Source organism: Stegostoma tigrinum, chromosome 31 (assembly GCF_030684315.1).
Source record: "Stegostoma tigrinum isolate sSteTig4 chromosome 31, sSteTig4.hap1, whole genome shotgun sequence".
Classification (NCBI taxonomy): domain Eukaryota; kingdom Metazoa; phylum Chordata; class Chondrichthyes; order Orectolobiformes; family Stegostomatidae; genus Stegostoma; species Stegostoma tigrinum.
Genome location: NC_081384.1, coordinates 33,684,854 through 33,707,904, shown reverse-complemented (window position 1 = coordinate 33,707,904; position 23,051 = coordinate 33,684,854). Strand labels below are relative to the sequence as shown.

Sequence of the window (23,051 nt, the reverse complement as noted above, 5' to 3'; positions counted from 1 at the left end):
CTGCTACTAAGATGCTGCTTGGCCTGCTGTGTTGATCCAGCTCCACACTTTGTTACCTTCCGGGAAGTCACACCGTGAACGCCCTCTGTAACATCTGACTAAAGGGATTGAAATGCACAAGGCGTTCACCCCGTGTTCATTGATTGGCTACACCATCCGTCAATCACCGGCAACAAGGGCAGAATTTGCTGTAAAGCTCAGCACGTCCGACAGTATTCGCGGGGAGACGTTAGAGTTAATATTTTGGGCCGAGTGGCTGGTCCTTAGAGCCGGTTCTGTTCAACAGCAGCCTCACAGTTCTTTCGGTTTTTTTTGTTCCGTCAATCACCGGCACCTGGAGGCGGGCTGAGCGAGCGGCGCATGCGCGGGGTTGCCACGTCAACGCGCAGGCGGAAACGGTGTCGGCTCGAGATCGAGCAGGAGGGGAACCGCGAGACGGTGAGTAAACTCCTACCCCCCCCCCCCCCCCCCCCCCAACACTCGGGTGCCACCGCGGGACGGTGAGTGACACCCACCCCCCCCCCCCAAACACTCGGGTGAAACCGCGGGACGGTGAGTGACACCCACCCCCCTCCCCCCCAACACTCGGGTGCCACCGCGGGACGGTGAGTGACCTCCCCCCCCCCCCACCCCAAACACCTGGGTGCCACCGCGGGACGGTGTGACCCCCCCAACACCCGGGTGCCGCTGCGTGACGGTGAGTGACCCCCCTCACTACAACCCTCGCTCAACCCGACCTGGTTGGGTGGAGGGATAGTGAGGAGGATAAGTAACGCCGAGCCGCACCGAGCTGGGGGGTGAAGAGGGATGGAGGGAGGGTGATATACTGGCTCTGAGCCGAGGTGGGGAGGCAGCGAGAGTGTTTAACGGCGGTGAGCTGGCCGTTTACGGACAGACGGTGGGAGAGTAGCGTCGACTGACCGCACCGACCTCGGGGCGGATGTGGTAGAGCGAAATGAAAATGGAGGAGTTGGAGTGTTGTCGATCGGTTCCCTCCCTTTGCTTCTAGAAACCGGGGTGTGGCAATGCCGTTATCACCAAAAGAAGCGATCTGTCACCATTTACACTTAATGCCGGAGACCTGTATATCAGCCTGGCCAGGGCTTGGTATGAACTGGAAGCCTTGGACATCTCCCAGGGCAGAGGGCTATCCTAACTTTAACTAAGGTTGGATCCGGGATGCTTATAAGCAAATTTAAAATTTGCCAGTGATCCTTTTTTAGTGTTGCAGACAACAAGGAGAGCCCATGTATCTCCACTGTTAAGGGTGCGCCTAAGTTTTGGGCCTTTGTTTGGAAATTGTTTTTTTAAAAGAAACACATGCATTTTACAGACTTCAAGGTGAAAGTTAGGGATGGTGGCAGCAAAACACTTTCAAGCCAATAGCAAAGAAAACTTTGAGTGTGAACATCTTTAGCCTGTGAAGTTTGCTGTGCTAAATCTTGATCAGCATATTGGTTATAGATTTGTAAGACTGTCTTCTTAATTCCAAGAATAATGGAATGTTTTTATGTAGCAGTTTTGAAGGCCTTCAATTAACTGGTGATGCTCTCGAGGTACATATGCAGATTGAGCACTTTTTTTGTTATAAACATCAATGCTATTATGTCCATGTCTTATTTCTTCCACAGTGCATCACCTCACTCATCAGGGTTAAAATCCATTTGCCTTTGATCTGCCCAATCTGTGTATGTCTTCCTGTAACCTAACACCTTCCTCCACTGTCAACTATTTGCCCCTCCTCCAGGCACATAAACATGCCTCTACATCACTTATGAATATCATAAACAATAAGGGACCCCATACTGATCCCTGTGGTACGACTCTGCACACCAGGCCTCAGTAACACAAACAGCCTTCTACCATCTCCTGTCTCCTGTCACTTAGCCAATTTTGGATCTATCTTGCCAAGCTAGCTTGCATTACATGAGCCTTTAACTCTTTTTCAGTCACTTTCCTCTGTGGGACCTCTTCAAAGGCCTTGCTGAAATTTATATAAACTGAAACAACTGCTCTGCTTTCATCCAAGCACTTGGTCATCTCCTCAAAATACCATGAACTTCCTCTGCCAAAGCCATCCTGACTATTCCTGATTTAAATCTTCCCTCTCCAAAATGGAGACCGTGTGCTTTTTTTATCTCCAGTAGTTTTTGGACCACTGGTTTTAGACTGTGGAATAAATTTGCTAACATGGGAACTGGAAATTGTAACCCAAAAAGAAATAGAAAACTTGAACAAGTATGTTCAATTTAGATGATTAAATGAAAAATATCCCAAGACTTACTGGAGAAATTCCTTTCAAAGTTTGAGTTTGACTGCTTTTTCTGTAAGGATTTCTAATAAAAGCAAGAGCTTTGGAAAGTCTGTGGTGACTCTTGATGTAGAAGAATTCCACAGGCTGCAAGAATTAGTTCCATTATTCACATGCTTTTGCTGTAAGGCTGGTTTCTTGAATCGTTTTGTTCATGTAGGTAATTTGTCTATTAGCTGTACAATACAAAGCTCCCAGTTTTCTTCTCCCCCCCCCCCCCCCCCCAACCACTGCACTTGTTACCTTGATACCGTCGTAATACATTGATAGTGCTGCTTAAAACCTCTTCAGCTCCATTACAGAAGCTTTTTTGGCCTATGTTTGCTCTTTCCAAGTGTTCACGTTTTGGATCCACATTGCTACTATATGTCTGACGTGCTTCAGGACCTGTCAGTTGTTTGTCAACTGATAGACAAAAGAGAACGCCTCCCCGCTCTCTACCTATTTATTTCAGAATCCTCTTCCCCATCTCCCTTTTCTGATGAAGGGTCTAGGCCCGAAATGTCAGCTTTTCTGCTCCTGAGATGCTGCTTGGCCTGCTGTGTTCATCCAGTTCCACACTTTATCTAAAATGCCCTGTTTCACTGGTTTAAAGAAGGATAGATAAGTGAAATATTTAACTAATTTTCATAATTGCATAAATTGCTGTTTCTATGTAATTGAAAATTTGTTGCATTAAGCTATTTTGTATATTTATCCTGAAGTGTATATGCTGGATTGCATGAGGTGTAATGTGCTGAAAGATCTGATTGAGTCAGATTACTACTTTACCCAAGTGAACACAGTTGTTTCCTGTCCCTTCTCCCTTTATAGGTGGTTCTTAAACCTTTTCTGTGGCCGTAATATTTTGGCTGATAAAATTTAACGAAGTCTTGAGGATACTTTTATTGGTTGTTTATACATTTTAAAGGTGCATATATTTAAATTGTATTTTAAAACGGTCCCTCAGTGAAGAAAGTACACTTTTTTCACTGCACTTTGTGCTTGGGAACTTGGGACAATAAATCTGAAATGTCACGCATTTGCATGACGGCCAGCAGCCCAGATTCAAATCCCAACTACTCCAGAGGTCTTTCATAAGATGTCTGAACAGATTGTGTTTTTTTTTAAATATGTCTACAAATAGAAGTTTGTGCGGATGTGGATTCCTACACCTAACGTCCAACCCTGAGCCACCTACCTGGCAGCTGTCTTTGATGTGGAAGTGGTATTTTTTCTAGCAACTTGAATTGCCTTGAGGCTTTAGACTCATAAGCTCAATGAATTGTTCATTACATAATTTCTTTTAAAACAGGAATATTTCAAGTGCAGTTTAATGGACAAATTCTTATCACTGTAGTATTCTTATTTGCTAAGGGTTTTACATATTGTTCCTCACTGCAGTTTCCACAAATCTAGTAGTAAACCTCGGAGTATGCAAGTATTTTCAGAAGTGATAGAATCTGTTCTGTGCAAGCTTGAAATTCAGTGTTTTTTCTTCCCCACAGTACATTGACTTAGATTTCATTGCCAATGAAAATGAACAAGTGTAAACCTTTTTTCTTAGAATGACCTAGACAAAGGTCTGATTTGTCTATTAAATGTTTTATCTTAATGTTGGAGTGTTTTCTTTGAGTGGCTATCATCTGCACTTTCCCTTTTGAATTTATCACGATAGATTGGTACCCATTGGCCTTGGCATGAAGGAAATGGATGCATATTTTTTACTGCCGCTGGGAGACATGCTTAAACTCTGAAATTGCCTTTGCAAAACTCTCCTCCGACACACACTTCTGTCTTTTTTTACATGCTGCTTAAAACTTGCAGTTGTCTGCCCCATTATTTCATTGTGTGGCTCTGTCATATTTTACTTTTGCCATTTGTGCTCACAGCCATTTAGGCCCTAAGCTTGGGAATTTCTTTTGACACTTCGTCCATCCTGCTAATTTTGGGTGCTCTTTAAAACCCATCATTTTGATTTTAAGCTTTAAGTCTCTTATTTCCTTCCTGGCCCAGTGACAATATTTTTGCTTTCCTGATGCAACTTAGGGCGATTTCCTACATTTTAAGGCTTTTGCAACAATTCCAGCTATTGTTCCTATATTTAATATTGGTGCAACCTAAGAAGCAGAGGCCCATTGAGGTATTGCTTGGAAGCAGAAGCTTCTGATTTCACTCGTCTGTTCAGATATTAATGGAAAATTGAATTTCTTCCATCAAGTGTAAACCACTGCAAATTCTACCTCCCATGTAATGGAGGTAATATGTGTGAGACTCTCGTTTCTGTCTGCAGTGAATTGATTATTTAGAGCAGCAGTGACAGCCATCTGTAATATTGATCTTTCCTCTTGGTAATACTCAATTTTGGGTGTGTAGCGCTGTTTTGTGGTTATGAGGAAGCAAGGTTGACACGACTGGTTGAAATTTAGAACAGCTGATGAATAGACTGCTTTTGAGGTGATACAACTGTGGATGTTGTGATTACTTACTCCAATGCTAACTTAAGTTATTCTCTTAAAGTGGTAATTTGAGCAAGTTTAACTAGAATTTTGACTTGGAATGGAATTAAATTTCCTCAGTGAGACAAACTCAATCAGGAAAATATTCTCAAACTGTAAAGCTGTTTGATTTAGGATGGTTTTTGTAATAACATAAGAACTAGGAGTAGGCTCAAGTCTGCCCTACCATTTAATAAGATCCTGGCTGATCTCTTTGAGACTCAGCTCCACTTACCTGCCCCCACACAATAACTAATAATTCCTTTACTGTTCAAAAATTTATCTAGCCTTGCCTTAAAAACATTCAGTGAGGTAGCTTTAGTTGCTTCGCTGGGCAGGGAATTCCACAGATTGTCAACCCTTTTGGGTGAAGAAGTTCCTCCTGACCTCAGTCCTACATCTGCTTCCCTTTACTTCGAGGTGATGCCCCCTAGTCCTAGTTTCACCTGCTAGTGGAAACAACCTCCACCTTATCTACTCCCTTCATAATCTTTGTTTCTATAAGATCTGCCCTGATTCTTCTAAATTCCATTGGGTATAATCCCAGTCTACTCAATCTCCCCTCATAATCCAACTCCGGAATCAACTGAGTGAATCTCCTCTGCACCCCTTCCAGTGCTAGTATATCCCTTCTCAAGTAAGGAGACCAAAACTGCGCACAGTACTCCAGGTGTGGCCTCACCAGGACCCTATACAGCCACAGCATAGCCCCCCTGTTTTTAAACTCCATTCCTCTAGCAATGACAGACAAAATTCATTTGCCTTTTTAATTACCTGCAATCCTACTGTTAGCGACTCATGCACCACGACACCCAAGCCCCACAGGACAGCAGTGTGCTGCAAACTTTTACCTTTGAAAACAGTCCATTTTGCTGTTATTCCTACCAAAATGGATGATCTCACGCTTATCAACACTGTACTCTATCTGCCAGGCCTTTGCCCACTCATTTAGACTATCTGTATCCCTCTGTAGACTTTGTGTCTGCACACTGCTCTACCATGCTGTTAGTGGCATCTGCAAGTTATGACACACCACACTTGGTCCACAATTCCAAATCATCTGGTGGAATCTGTGATGCAATACACAATCATCCGGGAGGGGGTTGGGGCGGGGGGGGGGGGGGGGGGTGGTGGTGTGTGGCAGGGTCAGGGGATGTGTGAAGAGTTGTTCTTCTACCCAAGGAGCATTAATATTTTGTTGCTGTATGGTAATTCTTTTAAGAAAGTCAGTTCTGTGTCGAACTATGTTTTCCAGGTACCTTGCTGATCATGGATTAATATTGCACAAAAGGACCCTCGTTTACTCACTGTACCACTGCAAGCACTTTGAAAGTGCCACCTATTGTTGCCCCACCATTGCTCTTGCCCAAAATTGCATGTGTTCTCCATGCAAATATTACTATAATTCCCTTTTGAGCATAATTGGACTCTTTACCAAAAGGTGATGGAAGTATGCTCCAGATCATCCCTTGCTGTGTGTTTTTAAGTGATCTCTTGGTAATTTACCAGAGAGCCAGTGGCACTTTCTACCTGTGTCCTGTTTGTTTCCAATGGCAGAAACATTGACAATTTCCATGTATTTATTGTGTGAAAATATTTCATTTTAATGACCTGTCAAATCTGAAAGCTTTCATCTTTGGTACAGTTGTTCTTAATCAATCCTTTTAAGTTTAGGGGTATCTAAGAACTGGCTAATGTTTTCACTTTAGCATAATTTCTGGCAACGCTATCCATCACTTTTCACTGTAATTTACATATGACAAATGAAATTTCCTTCTATATTCTGTTTATTTCTAAATGCGAAGATTCTGAAACTTAACAGCCACTTCAGCTTATCTCATAACTTGTGCCCATGTCCAAATGTGTGTTGCTCTTGTAATTCCTTTCCCATGTATAATTTGGTCTATGTTGCCTCTCCTCAATTTGGGGATAAATTTATTACGACTTATCTGTTTAATTTCATTTGCCACCTGTACCTGTTAGTCTGACTTCCTGGCATCTGGTATTCAGCACCTCTTTACAAATTTGACATTTTGTTAAAACTTCAGATTCTGAGGAGACGAGGGAGTTGAAGGATAATGGGGACAGCCAGGAAAGTGCAGGTGAAGTTAGACCAGCTGTGAACTTAATAAATGGCCAATCGAGCTGAATGGCCTATTCCTCCTCCTTTCTTGTGATTTTATTCTTGAATTTCATCTCATCTGCAGAATTTGAAACTGCCTGAATACCCAAATGCAGAACATTGTATGAAAAATCCTGATTTGCAATCTGACGCCAGTAAAGGAATATAGCATATTTTGTTTGCTGTGGGCAGCTCAACTCAGCATGAGCACTGTTACAATTTTCAATGATATTTAAATCCAAGTGCCTTGTGAGAGGGTCCAATCCTGGTATACTAACATTTTAGCGAATTTGGTCATTGTCAACCTTGTCAATAGTATTATGGTTTAGACTGATTTGGCTTCAGATTTGAATGATAATTGTTCTTGCAATCAATAGCTTATTTCAATTCAAGGTTACCCATTCAACAGTAGAAATTTCTGCATTAAAATTTGACCTCCAGGTCCTTTGTTATGGTACTTATGTTTTAATGAAATCTTAAATTTTTTTAAGATGTTAATTATCTTAGTTGATGTTATTACTGGAATGTGGATTGGTAGATTATTTCTTTGACTTTAATGAGATTGGATTTCACAGAAATTATGCTACAGATTCAGTTAAACAAACAGCTTTTTGTTAAAACAAAAGAAATGAAGTTACCATAGAATAAGTCAAACTATTCACATAGCTCAAGTTTAAAGAGTTTGAAACAGATTGTAAAAATACAATCTTATAATCCCAAAAACATTCCTTTACAGCATTCATACCAGAGAGAATTCCCATCTTTATCATCCAAGACACTTACCAATTTTCAAACTGAAGTTTTTTTCCCAAGCTATGGATGTACCCCTTATTCTTTGAAAGAATACACAATTTCTAGAACCTGCTAAGTAAAACCTAATACAAAGCTGATGGGAACTGCAGATGCTGGAGAATCCAAGCTAACAGTGTGAAGCTGGGTGAACACAGCAGGCCAAGCAGCATCTCAGGAGCACAAAAGCTGACGTTTCGGGCCCAGACCCTGATGAAGGGTCTAGGCCCGAAACATCAGCTTTTGTGCTCCTGAGATGCTGCTTGGCCTGCTGTGTTCATCCAGCTTCACACTTTGTTATCCTAATACAAATCTGTTTTATTTTTGTTTGCTATTTTAAACTCGCAAAACAAGCTTCCGCTAGTTCTTGGAGACTAACTGCCAATATTACGAGCAATGCTTCAAACCTAATTACTAAGCCCTTTGGGGAGGCATGACCCATATCCCAAAGTTCCAAATCCAATTCTTAAATGATATTTTGATACATATAATTACACCACCTCATGCAAAACCATGAAGCGGCACATTGCTGTTACCTTTAGTATACTTTGAAAATATTGGAAATGTCCACTTTATTAATTTTAGCCTCAATAGTACTTTTCTTAAGAAACAAGAGGAGTGGGACCATTCTCTCCGTCAAGCCTGTGGTACCATTTAGAGGTCATGGCTGAATATCTACCTCTACACAATTTTTATGCTCTGCCCCTCTACCCTCAAATGTCATTAGAATTCAGAAATCTAGCTGTTACTATTGAAAGTGCTTAATAATTGAACTTCCACAGCCTAATGGAGCCAAAACTTGCTCAGGCAGCTCCTCGTCACTGTGTCCTTTGGTTCCAAACCCTTCAGACAGGAAAACATCCTATCCATGTTTACCTTGTTGCAACGTGTCAGAATGTTGTAAACTTCAACTAGATCTTCTGTCATTGTTCAGACCATGAGAATCCAAGCCCAATTTCTTCAATGTCTGCTCAATTTCATCATCCCCGTGATTATTCTGGTGAACCTCTGTTGCAATTTGCTATGGTTAGTACATTTCTCCTTCAATTAAGGAGAACAAAACTGCAAAGAGCATGCAGTCTAACCAGTGTTCTAAACTATTGCAGCAAGGCATGTTTACTCCTGTACTCCAGAAACACCTTGCAACAAGAGCTGATTTTGTTTTAAGTTGCTGCATTTGTTACCTGCACTTCAGTTTGCTCCCTCACCTCAGACCCTATAAGCCCCTTCATTTAATTTAATGCAATAGTTAACCAAATTTCTTTAGTACTAGTTGGTGAACCTTTTCATTTTGAATTTTTGTGCCTTGGGGGAAATATGTGCATCTGTTGTGGACCATGTAATAAACTTAACTACTGGCCATTGCTTGTCTACCATCAAATCATCTTGTATTTTCCCAACTTTTTATAGACAAATGTCTTTCAAACCTTCATAGTTTCTTTTTGTTAAGATTTAGGACTCCAGTTTCAGAATGAACACTTATCACTTCTTTTTAAACTCTTTATGAAATTCTATTATGCTCACTGTTTGAGTGGCTCCTTTTGCAGCAAGGCTTTTAAATTAGCTTTCTCATTACATAATACTAAATTAATTTAATTTAGTTCCTCCATTGACTGCCCCCGAAATCCATTCTGGTCACTCTCTCGCTCTTCCTAAGCATTTGTGTTAATTAGTTTCGGGAATCTTGATTTCTTGGAGATATATACAGCACAGCAACAGATCCTTCAGTCCATCTTGTCCATGCTGACCAGATTCTAAATAAAACTAGCCCCATTTGGCCCATTTCCCTCTTAAACCCTTCCTACTCATACACCCATCTGGATATCTTTTTAAATGTTGTAACTTTACCAGCCTCCACCACTTCCTTTGACAGCACATTCCATACTGTTCACCATGGTAATGGAGCTGTAATGTCCTGATTTTAATTTGGGGCCTAATTACTAATGTAACATGGAAACCTATGAATAGCCCCCCACCCCCATGTTGTTTCTTGGCTCCATTTTAGTGATTCTGCTTGATACTTCAATCTAAGACCTTCTAACTTACTGGTGTTGCCCCTCATTAGTGGTGCTACCAACACCTCTCCCATCTATGATTCCTAAAGAAGAATATCACTGTTGAATACTCAATTTCAAGTCCTAGTCACTGTCACAGTGTCACCGTGTCCCTGTAAAGACAATTAAATTTTTACATGTTAACATTTGTGTCTTCAGTTGCCCTTGTGAATGCTGATACATTAACGTCACCTTAATTTTATATTTAACACTTTTTTTCCTACAGTCTGATTCTTGCCTTCTAATTTTACTTGGCTGTTTTCCTACCATGTGTTGCAATTTTTGCTCCTCTCTAATGTGCATTCTGTTTTGGATTCTTATTCTCCTACCAGTCTAGTTTAAACCATCCCCAACATCACCTGCAAATCTTTGAGGATGTTGGACCTGTACCTGTTTTTATGCAGCCTGTCTATCTTGTACAAGTCCACATGACTTGGACTTGCTCCACATGCTTCAGAAATTTGACCTTTGATTATGCTTTCAATCACTTCATTCACTTTTCCTTTGCTCATTTGCACTTTTGGTGCCCTCCAGTTTTTCTGGTCTATGTTGCTGTGTACTTTTCACAAGAAAGGGAAAATAGAATGAGCAAGCTAGCAAGAAAATAAAAGCTTCTACAGGAATGTAAAAATGAAGCAATAAGCAAAATGTGGGTGTATTATAAGCAGAGTCAGAATTTATGATGAGGTGTAAGTGGCAGAGGAATGAAACACTTGATTGTTCACTTCTGAAGAATTTCTTAAACTGAAAATGGAGAATTCAGGGACTGATCTTAATAGATTGTAAGATATTATATTTTTGACCCAAGTGCTAGAGAAACTAACAGGACTTTGATAAGATGTGGCTGTAAAGATTGCAAGTGTGCTTACTAGTCTTTTTTTAAAAACTTTAGTCTTGAGTTCCCTGCAGATTAGGAGGTGGCAAATATAACTCTCTATTTAAGAGGGAGAGCAAACTACAGACCCCATTTAGCCTGACTTCAATGTTGCTCAAGATATTAAAATCTGTAATAAAGGATGTGATAATAGCGCACTTACAACATTACTGGGCACTATTGAAATGTACTTCAGAAAAATTTATCAAACATTAATTCCCTGTTTGAAGATTTAACTAGCAGAAAACAAGGGGAACTGATGGTGGTATATTTAGGTTTTTTTAGAACATTTTACTAATTGAGTTGAACATTACCACTAACCAAGTTAGAGTACATGGGACTGAAGGAACTATCTGGGTGTATTTGTTCAAGGACAGTTGTAAGTGGGTGTTTTCAGGTTGGTTGTCTGAGTAATGGGTTCTGAAAGGACAAATGCTTGGGACTGAATACAAACAGTCGGTATCAATGATTTGGATGTGAAGATTTAAGTGTATTAATTCCAAGTTTGCAGATGATATGGTTGGCTAAGAATGAGAGCTGAGGATACAGATGCTTAAGGGGATTTGGCTTTCAGTAAGTGGGCCAAGTTTTTTTTAGTAGATGAAATCCAATGTAGAGAAATGAGGTTACGCACTTTTGTAGTGAAGAGTTCCTTAAACAGTGAGGGGCTTGGTGTCTTTGTTTCAGTCACTAGAAGTTAACATGCAGATTCAGCAAGCAAATCATGTAATAGCCTTGATTACAAGAGGATTCCAAGTAAATATGTCTTATGGCATTATACAGAACTTTGGTGAGACCACACTTCAAGTATTATGTGCAGTTTTCTCCTCATTAGAAACAGAAAGGTATACTTACCCTTGAAGTGCAGCAAGGTTTCATATAGTTAATTCTTAGATGCCAGCACTGTCCTGTGAGCAAAGACTAAATGAGATGATGCATAGATCAAACATATAAGAGATTCAGCAAATACATTTCCTATGGCTTGGGGGTTGGTGGTGGTGTGGGGGAGGTGAGAGGAGGGAGTGTGGTTCTAGGGCTAGAAAGTGATCTCAGAATAAGACGTTGATCACTTAAGGTTTATTCCCCAGAGTGCAAAATTTTTAGCTGCTGCAGTCTGCAGAGTCATTTATCGATGTTCGGTAGAGATGGTGCAGTGAAATGGCATTGAAGTAAGTGGTCAGCCACAATTTCTTCAAGTAGGCCTGAAAAACTAAGTGGCCTATACCTTTCTATTCAAGCTTTTACCCTGCTGTATGTAATGTAGCATGGCTGGGTGCATGTTGGAAGTGGTCGTGCATCTGGAAGGTATGTAATAGCCCCAATCCACATTTCGCGTCATGTATACAGCACAAAAACAGACCCTTTGGTCCAGCTTGTCCATGCTGACCAGATATCTTAAATCTAGTCCCATTTTCCAGCGTTTGGCTCTCATCCCCCTTAAACCTTTGCTATTCACGTACCCATCCAGATAGCTTTTAAATGTTGTACTGGCCTCCACTTCCTCTGGCAGCTCATTCCATACATGCACCACCTCTACATGAAAAGGTTGCCCCTTGGGTCCCTTTTTTTCCCCTAAATCTTTCTGCTCTTAAACCTATGCCTCACCCTACAGCTCAAACCCTCCAACCCTGACAACATCCTTATCTTTTCTACGTCTTTCCTAGTTTATGACAACCTTCCTATTGAAGACAGACCAGAATCGTGCACAGCACTCAGTGGTCTAACCCATGTCCTGTACAGCCACAGCATCACCTTTTTGAGCTCCTATTCTCCATGCACTAACCAATAAAGGCAAGCATACCAAACACTACCTTCACTATCCTGTCTACCTGAAACTCCACTTTCAGCGAACTATGAATCTGCACTGTGTTCAGCAGCACACCCCAGGACCTGACCACTAAGTGATAAGTCCTGTCCTGATTTGCCTTTCCAAAATGCAGCACCTCACATTTATCTAAATTGAACTTGACCTGCCACTCCTGCAGCCCATTGGCCCATCTGATCAAAATCCTAAAATACGGAGGTAGTAAGCCCTTGCTGTCCACCACACCTCCAATTTTAGTGTCATCTACAAGCTTACTAATCATACTTCCTATGTTGACATCTAAATCCTTTAGATAAATGACAAACAGCAGTGGACCCAGCACTGATCCTTGTGGCACACTCCTGGTCACAGGCCTCTGGTCTGAAAAGCAACGCTCCACCACCACTGTTTTCTACCTTCGAGCCAGTTCTATGTCCAAATAGCTAGTGCACCCTGTATTGAGATCTAACCTTGCTAACCAGCCTACCATGAGGAGCCTTGTTAAATGTCTTATTGAAGTCCGTACAGATCACGTCTACTGCTCTGTCCTCATCAGCCCTGGTTACTAGTTCAAAAATCTCAAGTTAGTCACGCTTGATGACATTAAGATGTTTTCCTTTTTTTTTAAAAGAACTGATCAGTCAAGAGCAGACAGCATGGGAGCTTTGCTGAGTTTCTTTTTTTTCAAGAAGGAAATGCGAATTCTTATGGTGGGACTTGATGCAGCAGGCAAAACCACAATCCTATATAAACTCAAACTTGGAGAAGTTGTAACAACAATTCCAACTATTGGTAAGGGCTGATTTTTTTAAAAAAAAATTATTATTCTTGTCCTCTCTTTCCCTCAACTCCGTCTGAAATAGTTGTGATAATTTGACTTAAGGCATATTCTTTGGAGGATCATCAAGTCCTGTTTGTTAAAAGAAGTTTGTCATGAAATGGATAATCTGACCTGTCAACTTTCTGTGCCTTAATACTCAGATTGCTTGGTGGCCAGAATCAACATGCCAGCACATGACACTGACCACATTCTGCAGTTGTCATTTAAACAGTGAAGTATTTCTTGCTTTTTTTTTTGTTTGACTGCACCAATTTTACATTAACTTCTTGGCACAAGGTCTGGCTAATTTGTGCTAGTGGTATGGTAGCTCTCTATTAGGTGCTCAGTGCCACTAGAGATGCCTGAAAACTAATGGAAGGATCCTTCTGAAAATGTGAGCAGAGAAAAGTTAGGTGGCACATGTCTGTCTGCCTAATTTTTGCCAGTCCTATCATAACCTTTTAAAGGGACTACTGAATTGCTGCGTAGTTTGGAAGTGAATTTTTTCTCCTATATTCTGTTCTCTGCCTAGCAGAGCAGTGTGACTCCAACTTCAAAGGAGTTCCTACCCTTGGTTGCTGCCCGTTACATACTGTTGTCTTGAATTGAACAATTTTTACTCCATAGTTCCAATTTTAGAGTCCAGATACAGTTGAAATTTAATTACTTCAAACTGGACCTTTGGCAAAATGACTTTGGCCTAGATTTTCTGGACTGAGCAAATTTAATATCTCTGCTGCAAGAGCTTTTAACTATGCTACAGCATGGAGCCAATTGTTTATGTCTAAATCAAATTTTAACTTGCCATTGGTTTTAATTTTTGGCCAGCTATACAGTGCAATAAAGGCATTACAATGTCAGTAACCATGATTTATCCAGACTTAAGATTTTGATACTTATTTTTTAAAAGCATCGTGTAGTTATGCAGTACAGCTTTTGCTTGAAGAGATAACAATATAACCTGCAATGACTCCTAATTTTCCATTAAGCTGTGATCTGACATCTTTAACTTCACAAGTAAAATTCAACTTCAAATTAGCTTCTGAAACAGTTCATGTTGGGAAGAGGTGCATAACATTGAATGTTTGTTACTCCCCTCATGTACTTTGTCGTTTGCTATAATTTGTACTAATTTTAAATCAGTTATTTTGCATTTATTGTGTTGCAGGTTTTAATGTTGAAACAGTGGAATTCAGAAATATAAGCTTCACAGTGTGGGATGTGGGTGGTCAAGACAAAATTAGAACACTCTGGAAACACTATTTCCAGAACACACAAGGTATGAAATAAAATTTCACGCAGTTGTGTGTGTGAAATTTAGAATACGTTTGTTTTTTTGAGATTTGTTGTGTTTATAGAATATATTCTATAAATCAAATTGTGCTTAAAGGCTGCTGTTTTCTTGTAGTCTACTATTGACCAGTAGGCAAATTATCCTAGAGTACAACATTCCATGTCAAAAGAAAATGAGGTAGATGTCCTGAGTTCAGTATTTTGATTCATGAAATAGCGTGTGTATTGCACTGAAGTTTAAGTTACCTTTAAATTTTAAAGGGCATGACCATCTGACTTAGAGCATTTGGTTGCAAACGAGCCTGCACGTCCCTGAATGCTATGGGCAATTTAACAGTAAACCCCAACAGATAATGGGAGAACTCCACACAGTCACCCAAAGCTGGAATCAAATCTGAATATCTGGTACTGAGGCAACAGTACTAACCATTGAGCCATGGTGCTGCCCAGGATGTGGTGTAGATTTGGGTCATAAAACTAACATTCCAGATTCATGTTGGAATATTTTTGCACTGGTACTGAGTTGCATGTACTTTGTGATGCTACTTAATCACAAGGTATATACAATGGCATAGGGCAGTTTATTTGACACCTGCAGTTGTTCTGCCTTTGGAAAGAGCAAGCTATAGAATCTCTTCTGATGCCTCTTAAAATATCCACATGAAAAAGTGGATAGTAGGGAATTGGTAGCCTATCTTAAATTCTTAGCCCACTTCTTCTCTTCCCCCCACCCACCCACCCAAACCAACCATGCTGTCTTCTGTAGAAATAAAATGAGCAGGGTATGAAAAGCATTATCTCTCTTGCAATAGCTATTTCTTTTCTTTTTTAAAATCTAATATGTTAATATCTGCTTGGAGTAATTTAGAACAGGCTCTGAAGTTGCGGTTTGCTATTTTGTCATCAGATATGCAGTTGACATCATTAGAGACTGTGCTTTCTGTTTTGAAGGCTTAATATTTGTTATCGACAGCAATGACCGAGAGCGTATCAATGAGGCAAAGGATGAGTTAATGCGAATGATCGCAGAAGATGAGCTGAGAGATGCTGTGTTGTTAATCTTTGCAAATAAACAGGTGAGTTAAGGCACTTAGGAGTTTTTGGAGACATACTCTTAAAAGCTGTTCGGTTTAACTATTTTTCCAGCAGCCCATGCTCATCGTACATCTGTAAACTGATTTTGGTTAAATACGATACACTCATCAAGAATTCCAGCTAAGGGAATTACTTGATATTGAGCTACATTGTCCTTCAACAACAAGTAAGAAAGAAATCAATGTTAACAAAGTGTGGAGCTGTATGACCATAGAAGGCCAAGCAGCATCTCAGGACCACAAACGCTGACGTTTCGGGCCTAGCCCCTTCGGAAAAGGAGGATGGGGAGAGGGTTCTGAAATAGGGAGCGGGAGTGAGCGCGATCCCCTGAGGTTTGGTGGGAGGAAGGTAACTTCTTCAGGTTAGGTATCCCTGGAAGATGCCTAACCTGAAGAAGTTACCCTCTTCCCTCCAGACAAACCTCAGGGGATCGCACTCACTCCCGCTCCCTATTTATTTCAGAACCCTCTCCCCATCCCCCTGTTCCAAAGGGGCTAGGCCCGAAACGTCAGCTTTTGTGCTCCTGAGATGCTGCTTGGCCTGCTGTGTTCGTACAGCTCAACACTTACCTCGGATTCTCCAGCATCTGCAGTTTCCATTGATTTTCTTCAGAGGTAATGTTTTCCAGGCTTTTTTGTTCGTTTATTCGGGCTGGGGAAACTAGAAATTTTCCCTGAATAGGTTTCAACACAGTCTCTCATCCCTTTCTTTCAGGGAGGCATTGTATAGTGTCTCAAGTTAAAATGACTTGCAGCACTTTCCTTTTTTTTTTGGAAGTGTAATATATATTGTAGTATTAGAAAATTTGAATACTTTTGTGCCCTGGTGCATTCCAGATGGTTAGTTATCTCCATCGTTAGAAAATTTAGCCAGAATTTAATGAAAAGCATTATCTCTCTCTTGCAACAGCTATTTCTTTTTTAAGCTTTATCTGCAGTTCTTCAAATAATATGGAATATTTAAATCCACCTGGTAAACTGAAGCTCTATGCAGCCTATCATTCAAAAAATACATTTCATTGTGATCAAAAATTCTAGAATGATTTCTTGAATCCTATCAACTGAGTAATGGCAACATTCACTTGAATGGTTATGCCTGTTTTTCTGACTCTGTATGCTTTGAAAAATCATGACAATTCTCATTGAAATTTTGGGTTCTAAAGTGGGCAGAACCACATGTAGCTTCAAATTTGAATTTGTATTTCCATACAGTGTTAAGGGAAAAAGGCATAGTTTTAGATAATGTGATTTTTTTTTTGGGCTGGAATTTTGTTTAATCTTTAAAAGTACTTGAGGTGAATACTTCTTTGCTTCAGAAAATAAAGTTTAAAAATAAAATGGTCCTTGACTGCCAATGTGTTATCTAACCATAGGGTGACAGGGGTCAACTCAAAAAAAGAATACTGTCAAATGTTTTGTGAGCATGCTGGCTTGTTTTGGACAAGCAGGTCACCTGGAAAGTAAATAACCTGTAATGTAACTACAATCTCTGCCTCTGAAACACCAGGGCTGAAGAAATGTAGTCTGTTCAGTGGTTTAGAAGTTAATAAGGGGAAAATCTCCAGAAAGGGTGGCTTTGAGATGCCAGAGAGGAAGTTCTCCTACTAGGCATGTTGATTTGAGCTTAACACATTTAGGTAAGCAAAGCCCTAAATTCTAATTCAATTATAGAATTGAGACAGATGTAGTGATTCACTTGAACATTTATAAATGTGACTACATAAACTGTACAATTGGCATAAATGGCCCTCCTTGAGCACTTTTTCATGTGAAATAGCACTGTGGCTGTAAATGGGAGATGTTGGTTGATCTGAAAATTGTTGATAAATCATTTCTGTTAAAGTGTTGCCTGTTAGCAATTGTTGCTCTTCAAAATGATCAATTTATCTGCTTTACTTTGTTTGACCATGCAACAGCACTTACCGTAAGAATTTGGAAGCATCATTAGGTGGATGTGTTGAACTCCAAAGCTACATTGACAAGCTCATGGAGTGGGCAGATGGGTAGCAGGTGAAGTGTTTTTTTTAATGTGGAGAAGTGAGGTGATGCATTTTGATGATAAGAACATAATTTTTCTTTTAGGAAAGAGTACAATCCTTAATGAATGAAGGAACACCGCCAGGTCCCTCTATATGTGCATAGATCACTGAAGGTGGCACATTCGGTAGAGAGAGAAACATGAATAAGACATGGTGGTCGTGGGCTTTATTTATGGGGACATTAAAATAAAAGAGCAAGAAGGTGATGCAGAACATGTATAATATACTAGGTATAACCCAGCTAGAGTACTGTGTACAGTTTTGGTGCTACACTGTAAGAAGAGGGCGAACACTTTGGGGACAGAGTGCAGAAGAAGAGGTTTGTGACAATGGTTCCAGCAAACGAGAAACTTCAATTATGAGGATAAATTTGAAGTTTGGGCTCTTCTGCTTTGAAAGAAGACTACTCAGGGGATCTGTTTTAAAGTTTTCAAAATCATGAGATGTCTGGATAAGGTAGATGGGAAGACAATGTTCCACATATAACATGATCTAGGATGAAAGGGCACAGATTTGAAGTGATTTGCAAATGTAGCAAAAAAGCATGAGGGGACAAAAATGGTTTTGTCCTGGCGTTTGGGGCTGCACTGTTCGGAAGTGTGGTGGAGGCAGTCATTTGAGACATTCAAGAGGGCATTAGATGGTTTCTATTAAAATGTGCATGGTGTGGGGGAAAAGGCTGGGGAATGATGCTAATTCATAATGCTTGGAATTCCACTGCAAACATGATGGGCCAAATAGACTGTTTCCTATGCCATAACAGTTCTGATTCTGTGAATTCTGTTTAAGGCTCACATCTTACGTGAGCTGTGTTGGCAGTTCGCTTAGGAAGAAGCATCTAGTAAAAAATTTCTAAAGACTTGCCACATGTTATAATCCAACCAGTTTATTTGAAATCCTATTTCAAATGTGCCTTCGGAATGCATAAATGTTTGGAGTATGGTTTCTAGAATTTCGTGTTTTTTGGCTGCAGTAATTTTTTCCACCTCTTGGTCCTGGAGACCCTATCCCTATGACTTAAATTTTGTCAAGCTCCAGAATTTTGTCTTAATGAGATTTCCTCCTCTCTCTCCTAGGATTATACATCCAATGTTTTCAGCTCCTCATAAATAGGACAAACCTCTCATCCCTGAAACCAATTTAGGTAACATTTGCTTCCAGTACAATACATTTTGGAAACGGAGTCCAAAACTGGACAGTATTCTGATCTTACTGAAGCCTTGAACAATTTTAGCACTACTATATTTCTGCACCCGTTGCAATAAAGGCCAAGATACCAATTGTTTGCTGCACTGCATATGACTTTCTGCCATCCCTGTGTGAACACATTCAAGCCTCATTTGAGCAGTACTTTTTAAGGCTCCCAACTCTTAAGTATTGTTTCATTACTCTTTCACCAAAGTGCATAACCTTTTACACTTCCTCACAGCTTAACCCAAGTGGAAAGATATCATCCGCAAACTTAAATGTATTGCTATGCCTCAAAGTCATTTCAATAGATGAAATAGCTAGGGCTTCAGCATGAATCCTTGTGACCTTCCACAATTCACTGCCTGTCAACTTGGAAATGCCCTGTTTAGATCCATTTTATACCATCTGTTAACCAATGTTTCCATCCGTACTGCAGTATTACACCCATCTGTGTTCCTATCTTGGCTCGTGTGTGAGCTTAACAAAGGACTTTTGGGAAATCCAGATGTGTTACATGTAATGGTTTATATTCTGCTCTACTAGTTATGGCCCCAAAAAAAGTCAAAGCTTTCATTTTTTTGTAAAACTGTGACATTCTAATCCTCCTATACTTTGCCATATGTTTGAAGATCTCCACATTGTATCTGCAAACTTTAAATTTGATGGGATTGCTCCCAAACTTAAGGAAACTTGAGAAACTATAGCATATCTACTGTCAGTGTTTTATAGCCCTCGTGTTCAGGACTTCAGAACCTGGGGATATGAGTTATTAGTCCCTTAATACACTTTTGGCAGCTGGAACATCAATTTTCTCATTCCTTTTGGTCCCTAGGTTATTGTATATTAGTGGACTTTCACACTTTGTTTAAAGCCTCTCAGAATTTTTATCTTTGCACTAAGGAACTTTAAGCTAACTTCCTGAGTAGTGAGAGTCTGGCTTGATTTTTTTTAAATGAAATGTATTTTGGGTGAATATTTTGAATTGCTTACCTAATTAACCTTAGCCAATGATAGTGGGAACTGCAAATGCTTGAGAATCTGAGATTACAAGGTATAGGGCTGAATGAACACAGCAGGAAGGCTGATGTTTCGTCCCTAGACCCTGCCTGCTGTGTTCATCCAGCTGTGTACACCTTGTAACTTTAGCCAGTTCTCACTTTATCAAGTTTTCTTAAGTCTAATATTCTTGTATGTGATTTTGAAGTATGTCACTTTCAAGTTTCTAAGAATTTTGTTAGTATCACTTGCCTAGTGGATCTTTTACTATATAACATTCGGTATTCCTGCTTCAGTACTTAATCTAAGCAATATGCAAGTAGGACTTGTTGCAAGTGACGGCATAGGTAGCCGAATTTTTGAATGACAGTTATGGAGAGGAGAATGTGAAATAATAACTGCTTCGGAATAGTCAGGACGAGATGATTTTTAAAGAGGGGAGTATTTCAGCAACAATTAAACTAAGTGGTGTTGAAGCGTTTTTTAAATGTAGTGTTGTAGTCTACATATGAAGTTGCAAGCTCATCTCTGGGTCAAAATTCAGCTGAATTAGCGTTTTGAGTTCTCCAACTGGCTTCGTTCCTGACCTTGGCAGAGGTGACCATGAGACTAAATTAGTGACTCTTCCCTTCTCTTGCTTCTCCCCCACCCACCCCCAATATTCCTGACTCGTATAAACTGGCAGGAGCAGGCTCACTTTTTTTTCTTGAAATAGATGACAAAATCAGATGCTGGAGAAGTGTGATTTTGAATCATGAGATGATTGAAGCCAAAGCAAATGACCAGCTTTAAAGAAAGCAATCCTGAGTGTTCCATTTTAAAATTTAATTCTTCTTGCAGGATTTGCCAAACGCAATGACACCTGCAGAGATTACAGATAAGTTGAATCTGCACCAACTCCGTAACAGATCATGGCACGTCCAAGCAACCTGTGCTACCACTGGTGACGGCCTTTATGATGGTCTCCACTGGCTGTCTAATCAAGCAGGCGTGAAGCGATAATCTTCATGAGGATTGACCAATCAAGCTGATGTGTGCCTGTGTGTAAGTTGAGTGGGAGCAGTTTCCTCACTGTGTGCCTTTTTATAATACAGAAGGGTTAGGGTCTGATCTGAACTGGTATTATAAATAATTGTGAAAGTATTTTACTACAGATGAATGGTTCTAGTTTGGAATGTTGCCAGAAATACTTATAGGCTTGAAATTATTTTGCAACATGTAATTTATCTGTCTGTACTATGATGCTATTTAAAGGCCCTTTTTTTCTAACTCGTGATGGGAAGTAGGGAAATGTACTGGATTGCTAGCTAATATTGTGGAATTCAGGAGTACTGCATACCTTGCTTTTGAATTAATCTTTTTGTTGTGCTGCTTGCATGAAAAGCTTGGTGGCAGTAGGAAGAAGTGATTGTATTTTCCAGAGAAATGATTTGCTGGCAAGTTTGAATTTGGTTGCTAGCTCTGCAAAGAGCAGACACGTTACTAATAATAGGAGATCTGCACTGAATGCTACAGATTTATTGCCTTGCTGAAACTTAAATTCTGCACTATAATGCATGGAGGTCACTCAGGCTGCTGCTCCTATTCTGCAGTTTTCTAAGGATATAGGGCAACACTTGTATGTATTTGCTACAGGAGGGGTGAAGGGTCCAGTTCATAAAAAGACGCATACCAAACCATATATCTTGTAAATACCAACAACCAAGCCCTCAAAGGTACTGTATCTTTATCTTTATCTTTATCCATGAATCAACACGGTGATTTTTAAAAGCTGTCTTGCTGTTTTCTTTTAACATATATTTGGGATTAAACTTTAGGGTGGTAGAAGTTTAAAATTGCATACCTGTTTTCCAGTAAACCTTTGCAAATGTTGGTAAGATCAGTTAAACTTGGTGAAGATTTATGAAAACCATTCAGGCTATTTTGAAGACTACTTGGTGTCCATTTTAAAAAAAACTAAGATAATAACTTCTTGAATACATGTCTTCTGAATCTGAGCAAAGCTATAAAACACTTACAAATTGGCATTAAAACACAAGCACCATTCTCTTATTAACCAACAAAATAAGAGGAGTGTGTTGGGAATTGCCTGAATTCTATAGATGCATTTTGGGCTGATTGCCAGACATGAGATTTAATGAATTTACCCAACATTTTTAATTCTCTTTATACTTTATTTACAGGGTTTAAGAAAATAATGTGAAAATGCATTTCAATCAGATATTACGCGTCAAAGCGATAAGGAAAATGGTTTTTTTAAAATGAGTTGACATTAAGAGGTTCAAATATAAATGTCTAGTCTGGGGGGCAAATGTCTTTTTTTTTGCTTCTTTGTTTGAAAGCTTGTTTTAAGATGCACTTGTTGAAATATAACTCGTCCAATAACCAGTCTCTCATGTACCAGTGTGTTACTATGTCTATTTACTATTGAATTTCTGGATTTTTGTGGGATGTTTTGAGGGAATTGGGAGAAAAGAACATGATTGCTAAAATTTCTTTTTCATTTGTCAATAAAATTCTATTCCCTTTAACCTTAGTGTGCTTTGATTTATGTCAAGTCAGTTTACTGTTGTTGGAAGTGGAATGCTATTTGGGGTAAATCTACACTTTCTAAAAAAAGCCACTAAACGTGATATCAAGTAATATATTGAATTTCACACTGAAGGATAAAATTTTTCTAAACTAATTCTAAACTGAAGTTTCAACCTTTTAAAGTAAAGGGAGGTATAGTATTTCAAGAATTTGTGCACCAATTGTCAATCAGGTCAAATAATTGAGACAAAACCATTGGGTCATGCCTGTTCCTAAAAGCTGAGGGGTGTCTGTTTTATCCAACCTTGGGTCAAATGCCCCAAATACAGCAAAATGGAAATGAGAGCTCAAACTTCAAGGCCTGTTTTTGACAACTTAATTCAACCATCAAAGTTTTTGATACAAAAATGATGTTCACTAAATGCCATTGCTCAACTTGTTCCACATAATCTGATGTCAAGAACCCCAAAAAAAATTGAGCTGGGGTATTTAAGGAGGAACTTCTTTTAATAAAAGACACATTCTAGTTGGAATGGTGCGATTTGAATTTGAATTTCCCTTTTTGACTTCATGGATTTATCTGTACTGGTTAGACTTGAAAATAAAGGTATGGCTGACCAGCAACTGCTTTGGACTTCGGCTAAGTCTACTACTT

At 39.7% G+C, this 23,051-nt stretch overlaps 1 protein-coding gene across 2 annotated transcripts; it reads left to right on the top strand.

The window, feature by feature from the left end:
* The first annotated feature begins 304 nt into the window (after positions 1–304).
* Positions 305–22,395, top strand: LOC125466216 (ADP-ribosylation factor-like). 2 transcript variants are annotated; one of them, XM_048560449.1, is made up of 6 exons: positions 305–438; positions 13,063–13,223; positions 14,420–14,530; positions 15,496–15,620; positions 20,705–20,908; positions 22,048–22,395. In XM_048560449.1, exons 2-5 carry the CDS (start codon positions 13,088–13,090, stop codon positions 20,864–20,866), a joined length of 534 nt encoding a protein of 177 aa, XP_048416406.1. In that variant the 5' UTR covers positions 305–438; positions 13,063–13,087; the 3' UTR covers positions 20,867–20,908; positions 22,048–22,395. The 2 variants fall into 2 exon arrangements, with proteins under 2 accessions (XP_048416406.1, XP_048416405.1); XM_048560448.1 differs by having other exon boundaries at positions 20,705–22,395.
* Positions 22,396–23,051: the final 656 nt, after the last annotated feature.

Excerpts from the sequence above, each read along its gene's own strand:
- LOC125466216 (XM_048560449.1), top strand. The coding sequence starts at position 13,088 with ATGGGAGCTTTGCTGAGTTTCTTTTTTTTCAAGAAGGAAATGCGAATT. Across the intron at positions 14,531-15,495 it reads CTATTTCCAGAACACACAAG|GCTTAATATTTGTTATCGAC; the intron begins GTATGAAATAAA and ends TCTGTTTTGAAG. Across the intron at positions 15,621-20,704 it reads TAATCTTTGCAAATAAACAG|GATTTGCCAAACGCAATGAC; the intron begins GTGAGTTAAGGC and ends TTCTTCTTGCAG.